This window comes from Astyanax mexicanus, chromosome 17 (assembly GCF_023375975.1).
Source record: "Astyanax mexicanus isolate ESR-SI-001 chromosome 17, AstMex3_surface, whole genome shotgun sequence".
NCBI classification, from domain to species: Eukaryota; Metazoa; Chordata; class Actinopteri; order Characiformes; family Acestrorhamphidae; genus Astyanax; species Astyanax mexicanus.
Genome location: NC_064424.1, coordinates 46,700,811 through 46,728,752, shown reverse-complemented (window position 1 = coordinate 46,728,752; position 27,942 = coordinate 46,700,811). Strand labels below are relative to the sequence as shown.

The window sequence follows — 27,942 nt, the reverse complement described above, 5'->3', positions numbered from 1 at the left end:
TTGATCTGTTTTAACAACATGATCTTATCTTATCTTACTATACTTTACCTTATCTTATCTTACCGTACTGTACCTTATCTTATCTTATCTTATCTTACCGTACTGTACCTTATCTTATCTTATCTTACCGTACTGTACCTTATCTTATCTTATCTTATCTTATCTTATCTTACCGTACTGTACCTTATCTTATCTTATCTTATCTTACCGTACTGTACCTTATCTTATCTTATCTTATCTTACCGTACTGTACCTTATCTTATCTTATCTTATCTTATCTTACCGTACTGTACTGTACCTTATCTTATCTTATCTTATCTTATCTTACCGTACTGTACCTTATCTTATCTTATCTTATCTTATCTTATCTTACCGTACTGTACTGTACCTTATCTTATCTTATCTTATCTTATCTTACCGTACTGTACCTTATCTTATCTTATCTTATCTTACCGTACTGTACCTTATCTTATCTTATCTTATCTTATCTTATCTTATCTTATCTTATCTTATCTTACCGTACTGTACCTTATCTTATCTTATCTTACCGTACTGTACCTTATCTTATCTTATCTTACCGTACTGTACCTTATCTTATCTTACCGTACTGTACCTTATCTTATCTTATCTTATCTTACCGTACTGTACCTTATCTTATCTTATCTTATCTTATCTTATCTTATCTTACCGTACTGTACCTTATCTTATCTTATCTTATCTTACCGTACTGTACCTTATCTTATCTTATCTTATCTTACCGTACTGTACCTTATCTTATCTTATCTTATCTTACCGTACTGTACCTTATCTTATCTTATCTTACCGTACTGTACCTTATCTTATCTTACCGTACTGTACCTTATCTTATCTTATCTTACCGTACTGTACCTTATCTTATCTTATCTTACCGTACTGTACCTTATCTTATCTTATCTTATCTTATCTTATCTTACCGTACTGTACCTTATCTTATCTTATCTTACCGTACTGTACCTTATCTTATCTTATCTTACCGTACTGTACCTTATCTTATCTTACAGTATCTGCACAGTATCTTATCTTATTTTATCTTATCTTATCTTATATTACCTTACCTTAGTTTACCTTATCTTATCTTATCTTATATTATATTATCTTATCTTATCTTATATTACCTTATCTTATCTTATCTTATCTCATTTTACTGTATCTTATCTTATCTTATCTTATCTTATAATATCTTATAATTCTACCAGTCAGGAGCAGTAAGGCCACTCTATTGAAGCACAGTGTTATAAGGGTGAGTTTTCAGTGAAGGTTCTCCAGCACTAAGGCTGGGTGCAGCAGCATTAGCATTAGCCGCTAACCGCAGCGCTAGCTCTTTCTCCATTCAGAGGCGAGTATATGTGGGATGAACTATTAGATAATAGCACCTTGGGTTACCGGAACACTCAGGATTCTTTAGTCCAGCGCTATTGGGTGGTGTTTACTAGCGCTTCACGCTGCTAACTGCAGCTAGCGCTGCTGCTAACTACGCTGTTCAAATATATTGTAAATCTAAGCATACTGTAAATAAACAGAAGTGCTTTACTCACCCAAATAAAATGTTTTAAGGAGAAAATGTGTGTAGATTAACATCCAGCACTCGTTTCACTTTGATAGTGTGCCTTATAATACAGTATGCCGTATATAGTGCGCAAAAATATGCTAACCAAAAATGTACACCTCCAAGTAGCTGAGTAATATTTTTACATCTTATTTAAATGTAGTAAATACTATGCAAACAGGAAACAGGACACACCCAAAAATGTCTTCCTCCGTCATCATGAAAAATAAGGTGGACAGAAAAAACAGCATGATCATGAAACAGGAAAGGCTTTGGAGTCTGGACGAGTGGAACAGTGGAGCCATCTCGTCTGTCCCTCAGAAGCAGGAAGGCACCAGGAGCCAGTGGTCCTTATGAAACATGTATGAAGGGGGACACACAGTCTGCAGTACGTCCCATCAGATATGGCCAGAGTATGTTACTGAGAAACATATATATATATATATATATATGTGTGTGTATATAGAGGGAGAGAGAGAGAGAGAGAGAGAGAGACACTAATCTAAGTCCTATTTTTTTCATTAATAGCTTAAATGTGTTCCTTTAAAGTAATAAAACATTACTCTCTGCCACACCCCTAAACCCATACATCACCCAGTGCTCCTCCGAAACTACCCCTCCCAATTTTTTAGCATTTTTCACATTTGAACTGCAGAAAATTTGCAAAAATCAAGGGGTTTAGTTGCCCTTTAAACCTTCAGCTCTCTAATCTGTACAACATAGATTATTTCTTAAACAAAATACGGGTACTTCTTAAAAATAACTGAACATCATGCAAGCTCATGGGACAACGGCTCCACTTAATTTAACCCCTTACGTTCCAACACAACTCGAATAGAATATATATATATATATATATATATATATATATATATATATATATATATATATATATATATATATATATATATATATATATATATTGATATAATTTGATTTTATCTACATGTATATATATATATATATATATATATAGAGAGAGAGAGAGAGAGACACACACAAATGCACATTATAATACATAAAGCTTTAGTTATTAAAGTTTATACAGTACCAGTCAAAAGTTTGGACACACTTTGGACTTCTCATTCAATATTTTTCTTAATTTTCTTGTTTAATGTATTTTCTACATAGCAGATTAATATTAAAGAGATAAAAAACGATTAATGAACACATATGGAATTCTGTAGCAAACAGTAAAAAAGTGTAATTTCTCCACATTGATCCCCTGATCTAAACCTGATGAACTGAGATGGTGAAGAAGCAGCAACTATTGTTCAGCACCTCCAGGAACTCCTTCCTTCAAGACGCTGAGAAAACTATTCCGGGTGACTCTCCCTCATGAAGACACTGAGATTAAAATACAATACAAGAGTCAGCATGTGTTCCTGTATAGCTTTAATATAGTCTTTAATATTAAATTATATATAAAAAGAAAGAAACGGAGTACGGAGTTATATTGTAATAATGGCTCTGCTGTGTGTTTTTTAGAGCTCCATCAGAACATGGTGCTCCATTAGAACGTCTGCAAGCAGGGCATTAAGAATAATTCATGTCTTTAAAATGAATCGATAGTGTTTTTGTACACAGTCAGGACAATACAGCTCATATACAACACTCAAATTATTCCTCTTACACCCTTCACCTCCTTTTTTCGCTCTCTCGCTCTCTCTCGCTCTATCGTTTCACATGTGGAGGAGCTCAAAGGTTAAACCACAGTCTGTTATTTCTGTCTTCATTTCCTTTCACTATTCTTATGCACACACACACACACACGCGAACACACACACACACGAACACACACACATATGCAGGAAGTTCATGCATGCACATTAAAAGGCCAATCAATAGCCATCTCAGTGTACAGGCCATTTCCCCTCAGTAAAAGCACTATATAGCATAGACTGCACAGCATCATATAGACCAGTTATCTGCCTCTTAATATGATAAACACACCTTTACCAATCCTCCTGTAATCTCCCTTCACTAATGTATTAGCTCGTGGCTAGCGTACATGATAGCATATAGCACATCAGTTGTTGAGAGAAGTTAAAAAACATATAAAAATAAAAGTAAAATAAAGTTATATGTGTGTTAAATGCTATGAAAAATGTTATTTTGTGGTCTATGCTGTTCTCCAGTCAGCCTTATTTTGCCTTGTTTTCATTCACTTTATTTTATAATGCTAGGCTAATGCTAATGTTGTTTGTACTGTTTTTATCTTCTAATGCAAGGTTCGTGCTACATAATTTTAGCCCAGTTTTTAGCTCTGTGATAATTCGATGTTGACAGTAAATCAAAGTAAATGCTCACCGAGTCGCAGACGGCCGCCAGATATTCGGCATGCTAAATATCTGATCCAGTCGGCGACTGTGAGTCAAGAGCAGTAACTACAGCAAATGGAATCACATAATGCATCTTCTGCATGACCAGAGCTGATTATAGAGATTCAGACCACTTTCTGTTTCACTGTTATATTATTAAATCATTGTTAAACTCACGATTAAGTCTTTAATAAATGGGGATAAATAGAGCTAAAAGCTAAAAACAGTAACTAATAACTTGCGCTGAGTATTCCTTTAATTTTAGAAAGCAGAATAATGTGTTTTACTAAAAAAAAAAAAATGCAAAGAAAGAGTGATTGTATATTTAAATTTTTCTACAAAAAATAGGTTTTACACTGTAAAGATGTTAGCATCATAACATGAGTTTAAACCCTGTTTCTGTAAAAAAAAAAAAACTGATCAGATATTTATGATTTTGCTCAGTTGCTCTATAATTTTGCTATTTATAGGTTTATGTTTGAGTAAAATGAACATTTCTCCCAAATCCCAAATAGAAATATTGTCATTAAGTTTAAGAGTTTAGAAATCAATATTTGCTGGAATAATCCTGGTTTTTAATCACAGTTTTTTTTTCATGCATCTTGGCATCATGTTCTCCTCCACCAGTCTTACACACTGCTTTTGGATAACTTTATGCTGCTTTACTCCTGGTGCAAAAATAATTCAAGCAGTTCAGTTTGGTGGTTTGATGGTTTGTGATCATCCATCTTCCTCTTGATTATATTCCAGAGATTTTCAGTTTGGTAAAATTAAAGAAACTCATCATTTTTAAGTGCTCTCTTATTTTTAAATTTCCAGGGCTGTATTTTAGACTCACTTTAAGTGGGTATTCTCCTCTGTAGAGGTTCTTTGGCCAGTTGGTTCCAGGAATTTGACGGTGAGATCCTGGAATATGACGGCAGGGATGGGATGGTAAGGGATGTTTACTGCCAGACTGGGCAACAATCCAGTTAACAAAGTGATTTCCACAGGGAGCAACACTCCAGCCCAACCCATCCAGAACCAGAATCCATTTACACGCCAAAAGAGGTTCAACACACTGTTAGATATATGTGTCCAGAACAAAAAAGCGACTCAACAGATACGCTCTACCTGCTATTGTTAATAATAATAATGACGATGATGGAGAAGAGTATTTTTAGTTTAGTGTTTGTTTGCCCTACTGAAAGAGAAAAAAGTATACTAAAGTATAATCAGTATTATTATGCTATAGTGCACTAAAGTGTTCTTGTAGCCACATTATTATTAATCAGTATATTTAAAGTATTAAAGTGCTAAAATGGAATAACTTTTATTATATGAAAATAGCACAAAAGTCTTACTTAAATTGTGCTAAGTGTACTTAACTGTACTAAAATGAAACTATTTTAAATATACTTAAGTAACATTTAAACATCTAAACTACTTCATGTATGTGTAACCCCATATAGCCCATATAATACATTAAATGAGTATTATCACAACTGTATCACTATTATTGCTGTTAAATATATGTGATTTATTTACACTAGAGTACAATGTATGCTTCTTGTTCCTGTCTTTTGTAAGTAGCACACTTCTAGTATACGTCGTTAGGTATAAAAATATATTTCAATACACTGTACTACAATTTTTAGCATATATATATATATATATATATATGTTTAAGTTTGTTCAAAAGCAAAAATTAACGCTTAAATGTTGTATTTAAATATAGATGAATTACAACTGAAACATACAGTTTCCATAATTGGACCAAAAGAGTACATTTAGCATGTATTTAAGTACATACTTTATTTTTAAAAAGTATGTACTTTTCCTTGTTCAGTATACTTTTAGAAAAATATATACTTAACACACTTTTCTTTTACAAGGGGTAATCTAGTTTACTGGGAATTAAGGCGTGGATGATTTTTAGGACTTTTTTTTAGTTTTTTTTATGTCAATTAGGACTTTAAAGTTTCAGCATTAATACAGGCATACAGTGCTTCACAGTTTTTAGTTGTATTGAGATTTTTAGTTTTATATTTTTTTATCTGGAACTTTTATGAAATTTAATGTAATATTTTACACACCAAACACCAGACGTCTGTCTGAAAGTAGACCCACTTTAACAGTGATGTTTATAAAGCTCTTCAGCTCATTGATTGGAGCTCGGGGTGGTTCGTGCTGGAAGTCGGGATGAAGCTCCAGCAGAATAAGAGCTCCTGAGGGACGAGCTGACGAGCAGACAGACAGCGTCTGCCGTCTCTGACCTCCCCCCTAAAACACGCTCAATAACCCCCCCTCAGCACGGGATTGAGAGATTAATGCACTGAGTATTAAAGAGTAACGAGGAGAGAGTCTGCTTCAGTTCAGCTCTGTACGTGGAGAAAGCACTTATCTCCGGGAGAGTCTGAGGTCCTAAAGTCACCTAAAAGATCACAAAATTGGCGTTTATTGTAGTAAAACATGATAAAAGTACTAAACTTTGTTGAATAGCTCAAATCCGCTCTCCTGCAGCTTTCCGAGATCCAGTAATTTTCATGCTTTTCGCTCAGCACTCTTTACAAAAGGCGATTCTGGGGCATATTTAGCACCTTGGGAAACTGCTTTAAAAAAATGCTTTGATACAAATTAACAAACGTATATGTGAAAAAAAGGATTTTAGAAGTATATTGAATTACATTAAACTAAAAGTGTACTTTATAGTAGTCTATTTTTTTAATACACTATATTGTACTTTTTAAAAACCTACAATGATCAATCTGTTACTGTTATATTTACAGCATACTTAGACATTTCTCAATATGCTTTAAGTACAATTAAGTATATATTTTTTACCAGGGTGACATTTAAAACGAGGCATTAATAACTTTAAAACTGCAAAAGAAGCTTATTAAAAACCACTGTTTACAACCCACAGCTTATGTAAATCTCAGAGCGCCGCCATCACTGTACTGATCATGACGACATAGATGTATATACATTGACGCCACATAGCCTGCCTCTTGCCATAGCAGCCACATAATGTTTTTAATGTAACAAAAAACATTTTAAGGTGAGACCAACTGATACTTTTGGCAGTACTTGGCAGTGTGCCAAGTCCTGCTGGAAAATGAAATCCGCATCTCTATACAAGATCAGCAGAGGGAAGCTGTAAGATATGAAGTGCTGTAAGATTTTGTGGGAAAACAAAACTGCACTGACTTTAGACTTGATAATAAAACACAGTGGATCAACACCAGCAGATGACAGACATGACTCTCCAAACCATCACTGATTGGTGGAAACTTCACACTAGACCTCGAGCAGTTTGGACTGTGTGTCTCTCCACTCTTCCTCCAGACTCTGATCCCTTGATTTCCTTTAAATGAAATGTAAAATTTACTTATGATCAGTGATGGTTTGGAAATCACTCTGGATGTGTTTTATACATCTATATAATACATAATATGTTACACATTTTGAACTGAATTACTAAAATAAAGTAACTTTTCAGTGATTTTTCACATTTTTAAGATGCACTAGTAAATTACTTAAATAATGTAATGTTAAACAGTGTTTAAACAGTGATACTGCAGACACAGAATGCACGTTATATTGAAGTTAAGCCCAGTAAAGTATGACGTGATTCACAGCCGGGCTGATTAAAGCCTCCGCCGGACTCTCACTGCAGCCAGAACCGAGCAATCAGTACGGAAAAGCGGCGACGTGACGTCGTAAGTTAGAATTAGAGTGTGAGGCGAGCGCTGAGGCCTGCGGAGATCTGACCATCACTCAGGACTGATTTTCCACCAGAGAGAGAGCTGGATCTGACTCTGGATCAGTGTGTCATTACTGCAAATGGAGCAGAGTTTTGTGGGATATAAACAGCTGGAGTTCAGGCAGAGTTTAGTCTAGCAGCAGAACAGAACCAGAGGAACACACTTCTCTCTTTTATTATTTTTATTATTTCAGCTGAATTACAGGGCAGGTCTTTCTCTACATGAAGTCGTGGTTTAAATAAGAAGTTCCCCTGTTTAAGGATCTGATAATTGGGCTAATACTTTTAACACACAGGCCAATATTAATATAACGTGCCTTTTGTTATATTGCAGCTTATATGTTTAAACTCTGTTGTTTTACATAGGTTGAATTAACATATATATCTTCAATTTAACTTTTTGTACATTTTATACAGTTGTAAGTTGTAAATAATCCTTTAAACAGGTTATATAAAGCATTTTTAAAGTAATTTAGACATCCCAGTTATTTATTAACTATTAAGGGTGTGTCGAGTGGTCCAGCGGTCTAAAGCACTGCCACTATGATCGGGAGATCGCTGGTTCAAATCCCAGTCATGCAGCTTGCCATCAACTGCCGGAGCCCTGAGAGAGCACACACACAGTTGGTCTTGCTCTCTCTGGGTGGGTACAATAGATGGTGCTCTTTCTCCTCATCACTCCTAGGGTGATGTGGATCAGCACAAGGCTGCATCTGTGAGCTGATGTATCAGAACAGAGTCGCTGCACTTTCCTCCGAGGGTTAGCGCTGTGATGCTACTCTGCAAAAGGTGGAAGTGGTGTTGGACCATCACTTCTGATAGGGGGAGTCCTAATGAGTGGGTTGGGTAATTGGCCGTGTAAATTGTGAGAAAATGATAAAAAAAAAGAAAATCTGATTATATGAAGCACAGATTTATCGTAGGTTATTCTTAACTGCTGTTTGGTTTAGAGATCATCACAGTAGAATAGCTAATAGCAGAGAATCTTTGCCACCTTCGGGAATGTAATGTCCACATATGAGGACGCAGGGTCTCAAGAGGATAAATATGATGAATAGTCTATTTTTAAAAGGTCAAAAGATAAAGTATTTTAGGAAAAAGTGTTAAATATGAAAATATGTGCCACATAAAAAAGTTCTTTAGAGATAATAACAGGAGAACAAGTCTATAAACTGAGATTCACACTGGCATTAAAACAGCAATTTGGATTTTAAAAACTATTTTAATTTAAATTCCCATTCGCATGGTTTAGTATAGAGTAGTACATTTTAAACGGTCCTATTCTTTTGGCAGTACTTTTTCTTCTCTACAGGGTTTGTGTATTGTGTGTTAATGTATTGTGTTAAATTAGAATAGCTGAATTTCAACATTCACTATTGAGCTCACTGTCCACTGCCAGCACAGGAGGTGGACCGAGTGCAGCCAATCACAGTGCAGGGGGGCGGAGTCTGTGTTGAAAACAGGTGGGAAATAAAATCTCAGCAGAGACAGTATTACTAGAAGGCTGCTGTGGAAGTGGGACAGTCCGAGACTGAGACTTTCCCTGGAACTGTGGAGATCATGCAGCTTTTCTACGTGGACCGAAGACCTCCTGCCTGAGCTGCAGTGAAGAAAAGGATGCAGGATGAATTTAACAGCCTTCAGACTCTGAGAGAACAGATAGAAAACTGGAGGAAACTGGAGAAAATCACTGGAATTTGGGAATTTAGATGGTAAGTGGAAAAAAGAGCATCGTTTTCTATATTAATTACTGGGTTATACATTGTTAAGCTATATATATGTAAGTTATATATATATATAAGACTTGGGCTCTATATTTGGATATACAGTATAGTGTATTATTTTATATTTAACTCTGCTCTTCTCACAGACTTTAGATTCAACCCTAATCAAGAATGAAGAGCATTTCTTGCTGCTTTCAGAGGCTCTTATTGGTAGAACGATTAGATGGTTGGAATTTATTAGATTTGAGATGAAGGTGATGTTTTATTACTCATATTTTATATTGGATTATATGGTTTAATTTGAGATCCAATATTCTTCAAACTCTTAAAATAAATCTTCAAAGAAATATATAGAAGTTCAAATGAATGTCTAGATGTGCTGTACTGTAGTATACTTTTATATAGTATGCTTTTGAAAAACCTGCAGAAAAATCTGCAGATTTTATATCCATCCTTAATCTACTGTAATTAATTCTGTAATAGCAGAACAATATAGTTTGGATATAGTTTATTAGTTTTGAGTTGAATTTGAAACTTGCAGGAAGGTAAATCTACCATTTAAAATCCACCATACAAGGATTTTTATAAAGATTTTTATAACTTTTATAAAGATGTGGATTTCATTTTCCAGCAGGACTTGGCACATTGCCCACACTGCCAAAAGTACCAATTGGTCTTATGTAATATTCTAATTTCCTGAGGTACTGATTTTTGGGTTTTTTATTGGTTGCAAGTCAAAATCACCCAACAATAAAATAAACACTTAAAATAGATCACTCTGTGTTTAATACATCAATATATGTATTCTAATTTTTAGAGATGCACCTTTATATATAATTTGAATTCATTCCAGTTCAACCCAGCTTTACAGCTCTCCAGGATTGCTCTCCAACACTAATTACTAAAACTTTAGATCTTAAACTGTGCTACAGTTGTTTTTTTTAAAGTGATTCCATAAAGAATCCACTTTTTTACCATACATTGTCCAGTCCTGCTTTTAGTTTCAGCCCTAGTCCAGCTATTTGCTGTCTTCAGGTGTTCTTAATTGATTAGTTTGGGTTGGAATCCTATGATAGTTTTCAATGAATGCTCTCAAACACTTAAACTGAGGGTGAAGAATCTCCTAAAGGCCTAAAGAGCCTTTACCAGTTTAAATGGTCGGGTCACATTTTTATTAAATTGTGTTTATAGAGATGTAAGACATTGGGTGGAAATGTCCCAAATGGCTCTCCAATAAACATACATATTTGGTGTATTTGGTTACTATTTAGATTAGTGGTTTAGAAACCAGCTTTTGGAAAGCTGTTAAAAAGAGTTAAAATCTGCTAGATTTCAATGATTGTTCTCCAACACTGAAGATCTTTAATTCAATGTTTTATACTGTATCTAAGGTTCATTAACTACACTGTTAGAAATACAGTGATGCTGTAGAGAAAAATAACTTTTTTCACCCCTATAGAGATGTAAGACTTGGGCTGAAAATGTCCCAAATGGCTCTCCAATGAACATACGGTATCTGGCGAATATTTAGATCAGTGGTTTCCAAACCAACAGCTACTGGAAAGCAACCTTCTCACAGACATCAGCCCTTCAGATGTTCCTAACTGTATAAATGAGGTGTGGTCAATTTGGGTTGGTAGGTTTAAATCTGCAAAAAGGCAAATATTTGCCTTAAAATTGGATACATTGGGTGTGGTAGATTTGGGATGGATCTGAAACCTGTGGGAAGGTAGATCTACAGGAGGTCATCTAATATTCTGACCTTATAAACAAGCATGAATATTAATGCTAATAGCAATGCCTTAAATCTCTTTTTGGACAGTAGATACAGTAGATCAGGATAATATCTTTTTAATAATGTATATATTAATCCATATATTTGTTGTAAATGTGTTGTTTTTTTCTCTTAATCAGGGAAAGATGGGAAAGATGTTCCTCCACCAGCTTCTCAGATTGGATTCTGTGCTCCTGTACAACAATGATGGGATGAAATAGAAACACAAAATCCTCCAGAACCACAAACGAGGCCAAGGTCTCTCACCTGTGTCCAGGTGAGGCAGGCTCAGGAGCTTGGCTTCTTATTCTTCTTCTTCTTCTTGTCCGTCAATTCCTGTGCTGTGCTGCCCCCTGCTGGAGCCACACTGCAGCAATGATAAACCCAGACATTTACATACACTACAACTACACGGGAAAGCTGAACAACCGCAACGAGACCTCCAGAGGCACCTTAGACCCTGAGAAGGTGGCGTTTCTGGTTATTTGTTGCTTCATCCTCCTGGAGAACCTGATAGTGCTCATAGCGATATGGAAAAACCACAAATTTCACAATCGCATGTACTTTTTCATCGGGAACCTAGCGCTGTGCGACCTGCTGGCCGGAGTCGCCTACACGGTGAACCTGCTGATGTCGGGGGAGAGGACTCTGCACCTGTCCTCAGATGAGTGGTTCATCCGGGAGGGGAGCATGTTTGTGGCTCTGGGAGCTTCCATCTTCAGTCTACTGGCTATAGCCATCGAGAGGCATCTCACCATGATTAAGATGAGGCCGTACGACGCCAATAAGAACTACAGGGTGTTCCTGCTCATAGGGACGTGCTGGTTGATAGCTGTGGCTCTGGGAGCTCTGCCTATTCTGGGCTGGAACTGCCTGGAGAACCTGCCGGACTGCTCCACCATCCTCCCCCTCTATACCAAGAAATACGTGGCCTTCTGCATCAGCATCTTCATGGCTTTGCTGCTGGCCATCTCCGTGCTGTACGCCCGCATTTACATCCTGGTGAAGTCCAGCGGCCGCAAGGTGACCAAGCACAGCAACTCGGAGCACTCCATGGCTCTGCTGCGCACCGTCAGCATAGTCGTCGGCGTCTTCATCGCCTGCTGGACGCCCATCTTCGTCCTCCTCCTCATCGACGTGGCCTGTGGACCCAGCCGCTGCAGACACGTCCTGCTGAAGGCCGACTGGTTCATCGCGCTGGCCGTGCTGAACTCCGGTATGAACCCTGTGATCTACACTCTGGCCAGCAGGGAGATGCGCCGGGCGTTTTTGGGGCTGGTTTGTGGATGTTTGGTTAAACAGGGCCCTGGAGGTCCGAAGCTGAACGGAGACGGCAGCAGGAGTAAACTAAGCTCCAGCCAGAGCCAGAAACCGGCAGAGGAACAGGAGCAAAGCCCTCAAATCATCGTCTCGCACTCGTCACAGCGAAATCCAGAGAGCAGCACTGGAGGAGAGTGTTGAGTCGCCATTGGAAAACCATTGGCGCCATTGGGGAGTTTTCCCTTGAAAACTTAAAACTGTTGAGGTGGCTATTAAGGTGAAAGTAAAGGGTTCCTTCACAGATTTCTCAAATTGTAGAACTGAAGTAATTGATATTTACAGTAAAAGTGTTCATCACTGATGAAATTTTTTTTTTTTGGTTTTACCTTTGTTTACATTGAGAACCAAATCCCATCTACTAAAAGCTAAGATGTAAGAACTTTTTTTTTCGTCGCATCTCGTATACTGCACATTTGATATAAAATGAACATTACTGTATCAATACTGTAGAAATATTGGGTATTGAGTATTAATAACAACAAAACGATGTTTAAAAAAGAAAACACTACATAGGACTGACTTTCTCGTAGAAGAGGACTCTTGGATTACCCAGCAGGCACTGGATATCAGTTTGATATCAGAAATACATTGGACTCTAACGCTGGATGCTGAACTTCATGTGCAAATCAAAACACGTCTACTTTAAAAACATAAAAGAAACGATCAGTGTTGGACAGATTGAAGTTGTAGTTTGGTGGAAAATTTAAAGAACATCCTTCAAATTCAAAATTTGGTGATTTTCTATTGACTTAAAACCTACATCATATAAACGTCCAGCGATGTTACATGTTGGAACATGTTGGACACTCCATCTCATTACCCCAGGGGACAATTCCATATCTACACTGAGCGTGGGCGTGGTGGTGGTTCAGGTAAAAACAGGTGTGTTTGTATCTTGGTGGAGGAAAACACAAGTGCACCACTGACTGATTAAAACCCTGACGATTGTCACCTGTTCTACCCGATCTTTGTACATTCCCACTATTCACACACACACACAGACATTGCTGCAGCCCTAAAATCTAGCCTATACATCAACAATAAACAAAATACAAATTAAAATACCATTGTCACCTAAAACATTACACTCAATTGATAAAAAACACAATGGCGTGAATCCCAGTAAAAGGTTTCTACAGCCAGTCCAGACAGAAACATTCAGAATTTTATGTTTAAAACTAAATGGCAAGGGTCATTTTTAAATGTTAAAATAAAAGAAAAACGTAGAGTTCAGTTGCATTTAGTAGATATTCAGCTAAATGTTAGGTGAGGATTTATTAAGACCAAGAATAGAAGTGTACATTTCTAGTAAAACAATGATATAGAAGGTCTCTCAACAATTTGTTGGATTTTGTTACCTGAAACTTCTAAGCTGGAGTTTCCCCTCAAGGCTGTTCTTCACTCTGGAAATCTGCTGCTGCTTTAGGATGTGTTTTAACTTTCCTGCTCGTAAGCAGCTCTTGCCACAGAGAGCTGGCACAGAGCTCCAGAGGGTGGAGGGGAAGAGGGTGAAGCTGGTGAACCGGCCTCCATTTCCCGGCTCCTTCTCTCCATTCGGTCTCCATTTTAGTAAATGATACAGTAGCCTAAACCGACTGGATGTTCTTCACAAAGCCAGAACCATGGCAGCATGAAGCTACAGTCCAAACAGAGCCCTGACTAAATATAACTTCTAGAACTTCTCCAAAAAAGTGAGTTACACTGAGCGAGAGAGTGGAATTACATTACTCACACAGTTATAGACTTATTTTGGATTAGTTTACCAAATCTGACTCCAATGCACACTTCCCTTTAAGATTTCTAATGAACAATTCGATGACACGTTATTTGGAGGGTCCTTTATTGAAGCTTTGTAGATGCTCAAATAGTATCCAACTAAATGACCATTAAATGCAACTGAATTCTTAGTTTAAGTAAGAAATATAGAGAAATATAGAGTATTAGATTAATCTAAAGCCCTAACCGGACAGGATTAGTTTCTCAGGGGGTTCTGGGGTAATTGTCTCAGAGGACGTCTGAGAAATAAAAGAGAAAATTACCCCAGAACCCCCTGAGAAACTAATCATGTCCGGTTAGGGCTTTACAGGCTGAATTATCTACTGTTTTTCTCTGAACTCCGTGCTCCTCCGGTAATTTTAGTCCCGTCCGGACGCACATCTCTGAGTTTCGTCTCCTCACCTTTAAAAAAATAAAAGATATTTGTCCACTGCTGCGCACTGTAATCACAATCTGGGTGCACCACGGTTTCCATGGAGATCCACGTTAAAAAAAACACAACAGCGAGTGGAAATGGAGGAGCTACTGAACTGATGTCATGTGACTGAGAAAAAAGCCTAAAAACTCACTGGTCCTCCTGTTTTTACAATTGCAGTCCGGATGCAGGAGTTTTATCACTAAAGAGTAGAAGTGTAAGATAATTTACACAGAGAATCACCTTATATGTAGACGTTACATTTTAGCCTCTCTGTTTCATGATAATTTTATAGATTTTTTAAACGTTGATTCCTTTGGCCTCATATAGAGATATGGAAAAACTACCCATACATTCTAGTGGTCACATGACAAGATTACATTCAATTGATAGAAAACAAGAGTGCGGGAATCCCAGTAGAAAGTTTCTACAGCCAGTCCAGGCAGAAATATGGGCCAGGTAAAAATTCTCACCACAAATAGCAAGAACAAGATATATTAAAAGATATTCAGCTAAATATTAGGTGAGCATATATAAGGACCATCCAAGGATTTTTAAGTGAATTGAACAATGTATTTGCAGCCACTTAAAGCGTACTGTATGTACTGATAATGTACTGTAAGTGTTCCCTCAGTATTCAGTGCTGCTGTTGTTATTATTATAACCATGTAAGCATGATCTACATTACAGTGTTGTATGTATGCTTGCATGAAAATGACTTTTTAAAAAGCCAAATAGTTTTAAAAAGCCTTATTCAACTTCTGCATCTGTCTGGTTTATGTTCTGATCTGTTATGTCTGATCAAGTTCTTTAGAACTGTAAAAAAAAGCGGAAAAAAGTTTCCTAATATGGATTTTTAGGCTATTTTACCCTGTTAGAAGAACCCTGTTAATTCAGGTACATCTAACAGATAATCTGACCTGTAAAGATCTGATCTCAGATCAGGTTCTACAATAAAACTGTCCACTGCGTTGAGTAAAGATCTGGCTCCCTCTGCTGGACAGAATCACACAGTTCAGGGGATTTTTAAATTGAATTTAGAATTCACTTCAATTTCGAATCATTTTCACTAGTTAGGCCTTCAAAACTCAACATTTTGTAGATTCTATAATTTCCAAAAGCCGGATACAGAGTGCTATTGGAGTATTTTTAAGAAACTACTAGTTTCTAAACTTAATTTCTGCATACAATATTACCTAATTACAATTACTTAATTTATACAATATTACTCAAATAATTTATGATACATTATATTTTATAATTCCTAAAATTGTAATATTTTAGTTAAAACACACATATTACACTGTCTCAACACAAGAATGGCATTTAATACATTCTTTATACTAGTAAACAAAAATAATGTATTACATGCTGTCCATTGTGATGAGACAATGAGACTTGGTCTGTTTACAAAATTAATCTTTGAGATTATGTAAATGTAAGTGTGTTTACTAAAAGAAAGGATTGACTGAAGTTCAGTTCACTTATTTACTCTGTGTAACAAAAAAAGTCTTGAAACCGAGTTGAAGTTACTTAAATTTACATTAAATAAAATTTACTTTTTTATTTAAAAAAACAAATGCAGAAAGTTGCGAAACTTTTTTTTTAAATTAAATTAAAATTAAATCTTTTTTATCAGTGAAGGTTTGTACTAAAGGTAGTTTGCACTAAAACGTTATTGAGAACACCACACACACACATTCACCATTTTATTGCCAACAGTCATACAGAATAATGATAACCCATACAACCAAAGATTAACTCTGTAAACATTGGTTTGGACTTCCTCGCATGTTTGATTTCTTTAACCCATTCCGTTCCGACCGGGTTTGAATGTGCTGCTATGCGTTACAGTGGCTGTGAGACAAAAATAAACAAAATCAGGAAACTGAATGGGAGTTTTACATGAATCTCAGGCAGCAATATGTCACCAAACCCAGCTCCACAGAGGGTCCGAGCCTCGTCCGTGGAGAGATTCTGGCTATTGCACTTTAAAGAGAGAGATTAAAGACCATTGGTACAAATAAAAGGCACATTTTCATGAACAGAAAGCTGGAAAAACTATTTTCATACCTTGGGCTTCTGGGAAAGGCCTATATTTTAAAGTGATGTCTTTATTTTTGCGTTATTTGATTGTTACTTCTAGTGTTAAGAATCTGTAAGAGCGTTATTTTATCCCTCACTAGTATATATATATATATATATAAGAAAAGTGAAAACCTAAGATGTGTTAACTTCCGTGTAAATTCATTATCACTAACTCCGGCCACTAACGCTAGCCAATGAACTACAGCGGATTTAAAGGGAGCTGATATAACCAACTACTCAACTCTTTAACTAAAGGAGAAAGGACTTCTATGGAGGGCAATTCTAAAAATTAAAATTAAAATAAAAAAAATCTAAGGTTGCTGTAATTTTACTCTACTTAATTAATAAATTGATTTAAAGATATATGTAGAGCTGTAGTTAAGTCCTATAATTATGTTATAAATATGTAATACTGTGTACTATATCACATATACAGTAAAAATACATATCTTTCTGATTCAGCTGGTTGGAAATAAAAATAACCTAAGGCTATATTCACACACAGCAGGTAAAATTGGGCCAAATCCAATCTTTTTTAATCATACCTGACAAATTTAAGATGTTAAATGTTATCTGTGTGATGTGGAGAATGGCAAAACCAGCAATTCAGGCAACTTTTATATGTTAAACTGCTAAAAATGATGAGTTTCTTTGATTTTACCAAATTCAAAAACCTCTGGAATATAATCAAGAGGAAGATGGATGATCACAAACCATCAAACCACCAAACTGAACTGCTTGAATTGTTGCACCAGGAGTAAAGCAGCATAAAGTTATCCAAAAGCAGTGTGTAAGACTGGTGGAGGAGAACATGATGCCAAGATGCATGAAAAAAAAAACTGTGATTAAAAACTAACCAGGATTATTCCACCAAATATTGATTTCTGTGCTCTTAAAAGTCTTACTTTATGATTATGAACCTGTTTTCTTTGCATTATTTGAGGTCTGAAAGCTCTGCATCCTTTTTATTTGTTATTTCAGACATTTCTCATTATTTTCTGCAAATAAATGCTCGAAATGTCAATATTTGTTTTTGGAATTTGGGAGAAATATTGTCTGTAGTTTAATTTAGGGTAGGGTATTAGAGTATAGGGGTGATATATCTGTTTAAACTAAATTAAAAAAGCATACATCGTAACCATTTTTAGTTTTAAAAAGAAGTTTCTAATTTAATTAATCACACATAGAGGACGTGGCTATGGACGTGAAAATAAAAAGCTCAAAAATGAAGCTTAAAGAAAACAAAGGAATGCAAACCAAAGAAATGGGTGTGGCCAAGTCATGTGCACTTTGAGATACTTGTTTTTCATTGGACAGCGACAATATGCAGTTAGTCACTAGAAAGTATCAGATTTTAGCCGCCTTACCTGCTGTGTGAATAAAGGATCAGACTTTATGAGGTACTATCGACTCATAAAAAGAGAGAGCTAGCTTGCTCATGCAAGCAATGCAATTTTATATTTTTATATATTTTTTATATATTTGTTTCAAAATATCCAGATACGTTTAAATGGGACCTTGCATTTCTTTAATTTCTAATATTTAAAAATGTCCAAAAAACTTTCTGTACTAGAAATACCCATTAATTCTGTGATTTTTAAATGCAGTAGGGACTGTAATATCTACTTAAAGAGTCTTAGTGAGGAAAGAATAAAGAAAACTACAGCAATAAATAGAGCATATAGAGGCCGACATCGAGGCATTGAGGCCAGTTTATCATTCAAATGTGTGAAAACAGATCATTCTTATTTATTTCTTATTTTTTTATTTTTTTTAAACCATTCTCTGTAGAGCCCAAACCACTCATTCATAATGTAAAGCTCAAGTTCTCTCAGTCTTTGCTACCGGTGTTTTGCCTTGTTTTGTTTTTTTTATGTGAAAAATATATCAATACATCAATATTAAGTGTCCAGTGTGTGATTCAGAAATGATCACAATATTCAATAGGTACTTAAGTAAGAACCAAAGAAATAAGAACAATCTCTCTTTTTTGTTTTTGTTTTTTTTAAATCTACTTTCCAGCTTATATGAAAATAACCATTTTTCCTATGCAAGTACCATTACTAACCTACAGTTTTAATGCAAACTGATATAATCATAAACAAATTAATATATGCTTTTCCATGGTTATGTATATAAGGTTGCTAATTCTATATATTCTTATATATATATATAAATATTCTTATATTTAATTGTGTCTACGTGTAATTGCATAGGTAAATGATTAGTTTCATATTTTCATATGTTTTTCTGGGTTTTACAGTGAAGGCTGAGGAACATTCTCAGACTGTCGTTCTCTTAAGAAAAGTCAGAACTAGCAGGTGCACTTTTGTGACGTAAGATTTTTACTTTAAAAAGGCTTAAAGTCAAGTAGAATGTGATTAAATCTCCCTTAAACATGAGGACGCACACTATGACAACTCTAGAGGTGGATAACCCAGGTCCGGAAAGTAAAAATCCATCCCAGGGTTTCGTACCGGCTGCCTGGGCGCTTTCCGGACCTAGCTTTCTCACCTCTAAAAAACTCATAAACTTCTCTAATCCATTGTTGGCACTGTGCATAATTAAAAAACAAAAAACATACTGGCGAGAGCATCCTCTCTTCCGCATACACCAATACGCCGATCTGATCTAAGCACCGGATTCAGTAAAGTCTTTAGTGTTCATGTTCTTCAAATTAGTATTTATAGTATAGTATAATATTAATTTATTACAGCAATAATGACTGGATATAAGCATGGACAGCTCAACATCTGGCAAGCGCTGGGGTCTTGGGTTCAAGTCCCTATCTGTGTGGAGTTTCCATATTCTCCATGTGTCTGCATGGATATTATTAATTGCCCCTAAAATATATAATATATACTGTATTGCTGTGTCAACTCCCTAGTGCCCGATGCAGTCCTCCAGGTAGACAGTTGTTTCCGGTTAAGAGTACGCTGTGCGCACTATAAAAACAGCACTTTAAAAATCTGGTGCTCCTTATATATAAATTCTACAATTCAGATATTAAGGAGAAGTAAAGCCACTCTCTGCTGAAGTACAGAGTTATACAGGAGTTTCAGGAGTGAGTTCTCCAGAAAGAAGGCTAGCGGTTAGCCGCTAATGCTAATGCTCCAGCCTTAGTGCTGGAGGAATTTGAGGAATCTAAGCTTACTGTAAATAAATGGAAGTGCTTTACTCACCCAAATAAACGAATTTCAGGAGATAAATCTGTGTAGATTAACATCTAGAACTCGTTTGACCTTTTAAAAGAATGACTTTCTTTTTGTTAGTCCTATCCAGACGGGATTACTTTCTCAGGGGGACGTCTGTGACAAACATTTCACGCTTCTACTATAAAGGAGAGATAAAACTCCTGCATCCGGATCAGTGAGTTTTTAGGCTTTTTCTGAGTCACATGACATCAGTAGCGTTCAGTAGCTCCTCTATTTCCACTCGTTGTTGTGTTTACAGTACGTGGATCTCCGTGGAAACATATTCCCAAAGTGTAATTACGGTGCGCGGCAGTGGACAAATAGCTAGGAGGACGAAATTCAGGAGACGAAAATCAGAGATCTGCGTCCGGACGGGACTAAAACAGTAGATAATTCATCTTGTAATTTTCTCAGAGGACGTCTGAGAAAAACACATACATGATCGTTCTGGACGGGAATAAAATCACAGAGGATAAAAAAAACCATAAAAGAGAAAATTACCCCAGAACCTCCTGAGAAACTAATCCTGTCCAGATAGGGCTTTTATTACAGTTTTGTTTACTTAGTTTAGCTTTACTTAACTAAGTTAGCTACCTCCCCACCACCACACACTGGCAAGACCTGCTGAACTAGAAGTTCCTTATAGTGTCTCTTAAAAAGTCTTATAATCCGGTGCTCCTTTTGTATGAAAATAGACCAGAAAATAGACGTTTATTGATAATGCGTCTTATAATCTGGTGCAACTTATAGTGGAAAATTACGGTAATTACGGTAAATACACTTGTAGACAAGCAAATAAGAAGACTCTGGTTGCAAATATGACAAACAGAGCTTCATTTATGCTTCATAGAACAGGAATGAATTGAACCATAGACTATAGATAATGTAAATAGTGTCCATGCTTCTATACAGTCATTCAGTCACTGTGATTAAATCACTGCATCAAATCTGTTATTTCGAGATGTTTGCTTATTGAATAATTTGAATAAATGTAATGATTTAATGCACTAATTACCTTAGTAAATCTGGGCTTCAGTGTTGGTTGTGCTATCTATCCACTTAAAGTTTCATTTGAAATAATAATAATAATAATAATAATAATAATAATAATAATAATAATAATAATAATCAATGTATTTGTGTGTTTTAAAGCCCACAATCAAGCCATGAAAGCCATAAATGATAGAAACATCCATGGTATAAAATAAGCCCTGAACATATTAACTACACACCTTTTACAAGTTTAAAGGAACCAAATTCAATAAATATTCGGAAAAGCATAAATATTTTACATTGTGAGCATACACAAGCACCTCTCATAAGGCCTTGAGGGCTACCGACGATGACCACAAGAACAAGTTTTTCAAATCATGCGAGTGCGGTGCCACATATTCAACATCATAGAAAAGTGTCAGTACTTTAAAGCAGTGTGTGTTTTTCTGTAGGTTTGTGTGTGTGAGTGTTTGTGTGTGTCTAAGTGTGTGTGTGTGTGTGTTTTAGAGAGAGAGAGAGAGAGACAGTGAGATAGATAGAGAGAGAGAAAGAGAGAGAGAGAGAGACTACTGTTAAAGCAAACACATTGATATCTTCCTCCATAAAAGCAGCAGACCCATCAGTGATTTGATAGACGCCTCAAACCTCAAATCTCATCAAATCACGTAACCTGTCTGTCTGTCTGTCTGTCTGTCCGTCTGACTGTCGCACTAGCTGCGGTTACGCTTAAAGAACGATTCCTAAAATAGTTCAATATAAACAACTTTTTTTCTCAAATATTTGTTTCTCATCTAACTCTTACCAACGAACGTGTAAATCCGGTTGTGCTTGATAGACAAAACTAAAACTTTTTACTTTTTTAATTATTCTAAAATACTTTTTTTTTTAAATCTTATCCCTCCTGGAGGTTGATTCGCTTGTCGTCTAAACTACATTTGCCTTTTTAAGTTTAAAACACCAAATCAAACATATATGTCCAAATGCACCTATGTCTTCTCAAAAAATATAGAATTTCAGTCATCACAGCAAAATAAGTAGAACAGTTCTATAAATCAGGTGTCATCTTCTTATCTATCCATCCACAGATCTTTCTCACATAGTCCCGAAGAAGTGATCAGACGAGGACGGACCAGAACTCGCCCGCTGTCACAGGAACGCTGGACCCCTCCACCTCTCCGCTCTGGTCTTCTCGTGACTGTCCACAATCTTCGTCTTCGTCGTCCACCACGCTCTCGTTACTCATCTTCAAGTATCAGGTTTCTGGGCTTTTTGGGGTGACCCTGTTCCCCATGGTGCGGGTTTGGAGGAGGCCGTCACTGCTGCTGCTTTCTTTCCACCGGCTGCTTCAAGCACAGTTCACTCCCCGCCGAGACGATCGGCAGGTTGTTGTCACGGTGATGACCAATCAGGTGGCTGATGCTCTCGAATATGTGATCTTTAGTCCGTACCTTTTACAAAAAAAAAAAAAAAAAACAGATGTGAGATTCAGGTTAAGTTATTCAAAATTGTTTTATATCACTGTGTTTATGATAAATCATGTTTATGATGAGCTTAATGATGGTAAATCAGGTGAGCTGCTGATGGAATTGACAGGGTTTATACAATTTTTAACCAATACATTTTTTTTTCAGGCCTTCAAGGCAAAATAAAGTTTTCATAACCATATGATTTTTAAAACATCAGTACTGACATAGACATTTTTTGCACTGCACACTTTTTAGATTTTTATTTGATTAAAATTTAGAAAATTATGTTTAATTTTCATTCCACTTCACAATTATGTGCTAATTTGTGTCAGCCTATCACTTTATCATAAGTTTATGGTTATAAGATGACAAAATTTGATATATTATACCACATTTAGTTCTAACCCTGCAATGTGATTGGCTGAGAGGCATTGTATGAGTGCCATTATCAGCCGGTAATGCACTGTAACTGAAGCTCTCCATGTATTACTCTGCCACATAGAGGTAACCTAGCAAGGATGCAGCGCTTACAAACCAAACAGCACAGCTACAAACAAACAGAGCAGCAATGGAACCATTTTAACTGGTGGACTTTTTATAACCAAACAGAACGTATTTTCTCCTCCTCGTATTTAACTCTTTAAAATCTTTCAATAAACATTGATAATGGAACTGTTGTATAATCACAATAATACACTCAAGGTTTGTGCTATAAGGTGTAATATTGGCACTGCTGTGCTGATGTAACACTCGGACATATAGCACTACCTCTTGTGTATTATTGCTTAAATATTCTCCTTTTCTCCATTTGTAATCTCACCGTTCCCTCTGGATCCACCAGCAGCAGGTGCTTGGCCAGTCCGTTGTGCATCCCCGTCAGCACATATGAGCCCGGGTTGGTGGTGCTTTTCCGCACCAGGAAGTCCCCGTCATTAAGCAGCAGTTTCTCGGCCTGGCGGCGGCTCATCTCGCCGTGGTACCAGGCCTGGCCCTCCAGTTCCTCCAGGGCCCGTAAGGCTGCCGAGCGAACCAGCAGGGGGCTGGAGTTATCCACTGAAGCCGCCTTGTGCAGCCCCGACGCTGGAGCTGACGGAGACTGCGTCAGGATTGCATCTTCGAACGGTTCTGCAGCGCAACATGAAGAACAGGAACGGGATTTTTATTACAGGTTTATGATCCATTATTCATTTTTTCTGCTTCAGTTTTTTCTGCATTCTTTATTAACTGTTACCTGTTTTAGATGAGTTTTTTTCTTTTACCGTTTTATTTATTTCAACCTTCTATTTATTTCATTTTTCGTTTTACCTTTATTTTATTTCTACCACTTATTTTCTTTAGAATCTTTAAAGCCCACTAAGCCCATTAAGTTAATATTAAAATGAAATCTTTAGTCTTTAATTGTTTTTTACTTGTGTTTTTTATTTTCTATTCTAATTCTAATTATTTATCTTATAATCTGACTGCTTTAAATTTTATCCTGTCCACTTTTTATTCTTTTATTCTGAATTATGTTATTTCTTCTTGATTTAATCTTCTTTTTCTAATGTCTTTGCCACGTAATTAACTTAATGCCACTTGATTTATTCACAAAATTCCTTATTTTAAGAATTACATTTTTTTAGCCCCTTTTTTAAGTTTAACCCTAAATGTAATTACAAGTGAAAATTAAGGTTGATTGAATGATTGATTGATTCACAAAGATACAGCTATTAATATTATTATTATTTGGGTGGTGGGTGATTATTCTCAGCACTGCAGTGATTAATTAGCAGTGATTAGCATGGTGGTGGTTTATGAGGTGTTAGTGTGTGTTGTGCTGCTGGTACAGTGAGTGGATCAGATACAGCAGAAGTGCTGCTGGAGTTTTTAAACTCATCACAAAGGTATTGGAAGAAGTTATATTACTACTATTATTAAGGGATTTGTTCTAACACCTATAACACAACATGTACTATATATATATATATTCTCATAACTCATGCAACTCTATTCTGAAGGCCTGTAAATCTTAGTCAGTCTCACTCATGTCGAAGAGGTCTTTCCTGGGGCTGTCTTTGGCCACAGAAGACACGCTGGTCTCAGACGCTGCGTCTGCTTCCCCCTGCAGAGCCGCCAGAACCTGCGTATCGATGTGCTGCGTGTTCACGTACGTGGGAACCTCTCCTGGCTTACAGGTCTGACCTTTGACCTCAGGCAGACTGTATATGTCACATGATGCTAGGTAAAAAAAAAACAACAAAAAAATCAATATATAATTATATAGTTATTAACTAGAGATATCCTCATCCAATCTTGTGGACTTGCGTATCATTATCAATACTTTAAAATCAATACAGATACCCAAACGATACAAAAAGTAATACTTATTCTCAAACAACATATTTTTAACAGCCAATATCTCATTCTAATACTGGTACCATAAGAGGATCCATCTTTTTTTTTATCTTGTTGAAACAGAACATTGAACATTTTTTGTGGCAAGACCTCAGTTCTTAAAAGATAAAAATTGGCTGCTCAATATATTAATGAAGACAATATATTTAAGGCATTAAATAAAAATAAAAAACATTAAAATCACCAGTGCAAACATCAAACAGTTTATATATATATATATATATATATATATATATATATATATATATATATATATATATATATATATATATATTAAGGATTTATTAAAGGGTATTTTAATGTTAAAAAAAAAATCAGCATTAAATTGTCAAAACTAAATAAAATTTATATTACTGATGTCAATCACTTAATTTTTTTTTTGTTAAATCATGAATCAGTTTTCTTTAAACACTGATATTTCCCTGTATTATTGTGAGAGGACTAAAAATAGTGTAGTGTGGTTTAGGTCTGGCAAACTAGAGCTTTTTTACTGTATTTTAAAAGAGATTAAAAAAGAGAGAGCGAATGAGAGAATTTGAAAGAAAATGTAGAAAGTGTAGATGAATCTTTATAAGTAGAGTCAGACTTTAGATCACTTCGGCATGTTTGTGTGCTTTTTATGCAAAGTATTGAAAATAAGCACCAATTTTTTAGACCTTTTGATCCTCTGTTGTACCGAGGGATTTTGGTCTGTGCCTTTTTGGTATCGAATTCTGATATCCAGCCTTACATGTTAATGCATTTTTACGTTTAAACTAAATATAAAAACAGAGGAGAGAGAGGAAGAATGAGGAAAGGGAGACAGAAAAAAAGCTCTCACCTTGCTGAATGAGTATAGTTCTGCCCTGATAGTATGTCTGGTCTACTCCGACCCCCTGCGATAAAACAGAAACAGCAGAGAGAGCTTATGAGTCATCCCCAGTAATAAAGCAGCTACTCCGCATCACGGCAACTGCAGGCTGCCATACTAATGTACTGCAAATAAAACCTTATGTAAGACCAGAGTCATCACACAAAAAATGTATACAAGGGACCTTTCTCAAACAGAGCAGTGATATACTGCAGGTTCAGGATCAGTTTTTGTCTATATAAATTGTCATATATAAATAAAACACTAAATTATTCTGTATATTATGGATGTGGATAAATATGTATAAGGATACAGTAGAGTTTAGATTCTCTGCCCCGAGCCTGAGATAATGCCCAACCCGAATTCCCACTGCTTTCCTCTGGCCCTGTGTTCATTCATCTGACCTTATTTACAGAATAATGGAGAGCTTTAGGGTTAGAGCTGGAGATAAAACTAAAACAGCTCCTTTTAAAAGTGTATTATTTGCTTTTACAGCAAATCTGTTCCAACCACTGAACCATTCAAACACTTAAATTAATATTTTACTTTCCATATGAAAACGTATACATATGATACACTTATACTTATACACTTATACGTATGATATCTAGACAAAAATGTTAATAATAAATGAATAATTATTGTATATTTTGTGTTTAGAGTAACATTAGCATTACCAAAGCTTCCCTGGGTCAATACAGGATACAAAACATGAGATATCAAATCTGTTAGACAACGCAAATGTGACTAATAATAATGGGAATTAAACGAATATATTTTTTAACTTGTCCAAAATAAAAGAAAACCACATCTGGGCTTTTTTTGGAAGGTGCTGGTTTGTTTTCACTCACAAGAAATCCATCCGTGTGAATTGACTGTGGATTAATTGGGTAATTCTATGTGCCAATTTTCTGCACGTAGAATCAAAGAAGCTTCAGGTGTTTCCTGTCTTTATTATTTTACCTGGATACAAACAGGCGGTGAGAAAACCTGAGTTTATTAGGATATACTGATGGAAAGTAGATGTTACAAAATAACATTACAAAATGAACCAATCACACAACCCCACACATGGCACCAGGAGCGGATAGCTTCCACACCTGCAGTGGAATCCACAGACCAGAAGGAGACACTCTCAGGTTCCAAAACAGCTTTCACACTACATGCTCTTGTGGAAACACCCTCAGATTACAGCAGTTTTAACAATGTTTGAATTATTTGCTTTGCACCTGACCTGGCTGCTGTCTGCCGTCTGATTGGTTAGTCTTGCATCAATAAAGCCACCAGGTGGGGGCATCTTGCCGGGGATGTTGTTATAATACGGATGGTCTGGAGGCTCCTCCCCTTCTTCAGTCCATGAAGGTTCTTCAACGCTCAGTACCCTGACAGTCAGACAGAAAAGAGATAGAGACAGAGACAGACAGAGAGAGAGAGACTTCCTTTAGGTCTAAAATAATTGTGATAAATCCTCTTTTGAATCAAAAAAATCTATACTCTTTAATACTGATAGTAATGTGTAGTGTGTTGTCAAGGAGATTTTAAGAATCTGTTTAAGTGTGAGTTATGGAGTGAATTTTGTGTCAAAAGATTTACACAAACAAATAAAATCCGCAATCAAAACTTTAAGAATCAAAATGAACAATTATAGGTTGCAAATTCAAAAGAGAAAAAATATATAGCAAATATATATTTTAAATATACTTGGTTACTTTATTATCCTTTGTAGCTTCCAAAAAAAATCACAAAAATTCACAAAAACACACAAATAATAGCAATGACGGACAAAATCCAAATATGAAATCATTTTCAAATAACTGCAAAGGATAATAAAGTAACCAAGTATATTTAAAAATATATATTTGCTATATATTTTTTCTCTTTTGAATTTGCAACATACAATTGTTCCTTTTGATTCTTAAAATTTTGTTTGCGGATTTTATTTTTTTGTGTAAAACATTTAGAACAAAATTCACTCCATACCCGTTCCTATTGACAACAAACAATAAATCAGGTGAGTAAAGCAGACAGTCGTATTTATTTACCTGTCGTGTATAGCGGAGAGCTTGCTGGAGGGACACTGAAGGTACTGTTGGAAGCGCAGGTCAAAGGCCTGCCCTATGGTACTGATCACATCCTGAGCCAAACCATCAGAACACTCCAGAATGTGGCACGCTACAAAACACAAAAAACACAAACAGATCATGTACACACACACAGAAACACTCCCATCCACGTGCACACACACACACACACACAGTCACACAGCCAGACACACCCACACAGCAGGATTAGATATC

General features: G+C 36.1%; 4 protein-coding genes across 4 annotated transcripts in view; 1 reads left to right on the top strand and 3 right to left on the bottom strand.

The window, feature by feature from the left end:
- LOC103035651 (homer scaffold protein 1) overlaps positions 1-27,942 on the bottom strand; it is a 263,702-nt gene that overhangs the window by 81,101 nt on the left and 154,659 nt on the right. The gene's annotated exons all lie outside the window — the stretch shown is intronic.
- On the top strand, positions 9,136-16,866 carry LOC103033851 (sphingosine 1-phosphate receptor 3). Its single transcript, XM_007252774.4, has 2 exons — positions 9,136-9,363; positions 11,290-16,866. Exon 2 carries the CDS (start codon positions 11,525-11,527, stop codon positions 12,608-12,610), a length of 1,086 nt encoding a protein of 361 aa, XP_007252836.3. The 5' UTR covers positions 9,136-9,363; positions 11,290-11,524; the 3' UTR covers positions 12,611-16,866.
- sema4d (sema domain, immunoglobulin domain (Ig), transmembrane domain (TM) and short cytoplasmic domain, (semaphorin) 4D) overlaps positions 16,357-27,942 on the bottom strand; it is a 266,298-nt gene continuing 254,712 nt past the window's right edge. The window contains exon 18 of the transcript XR_007425050.1: positions 16,357-17,380. The gene's annotated coding sequence lies outside the window, so the exon portion shown is untranslated. The remainder of the gene's footprint in view (positions 17,381-27,942) is intronic.
- The window catches only part of shc3 (SHC (Src homology 2 domain containing) transforming protein 3), a 33,387-nt gene continuing 21,801 nt past the window's right edge, over positions 16,357-27,942 (bottom strand). Inside the window, exons 7-12 of the mRNA XM_007252775.4 lie at positions 27,688-27,817; positions 26,880-27,027; positions 25,616-25,670; positions 24,424-24,618; positions 23,222-23,526; positions 16,357-22,383 (exon numbers count right to left, since the gene is read on the bottom strand). Coding sequence (XP_007252837.3) covers positions 22,249-22,383; positions 23,222-23,526; positions 24,424-24,618; positions 25,616-25,670; positions 26,880-27,027; positions 27,688-27,817 — 968 coding nt within the window. The 3' untranslated portion in view covers positions 16,357-22,248. The remainder of the gene's footprint in view (positions 22,384-23,221; positions 23,527-24,423; positions 24,619-25,615; positions 25,671-26,879; positions 27,028-27,687; positions 27,818-27,942) is intronic.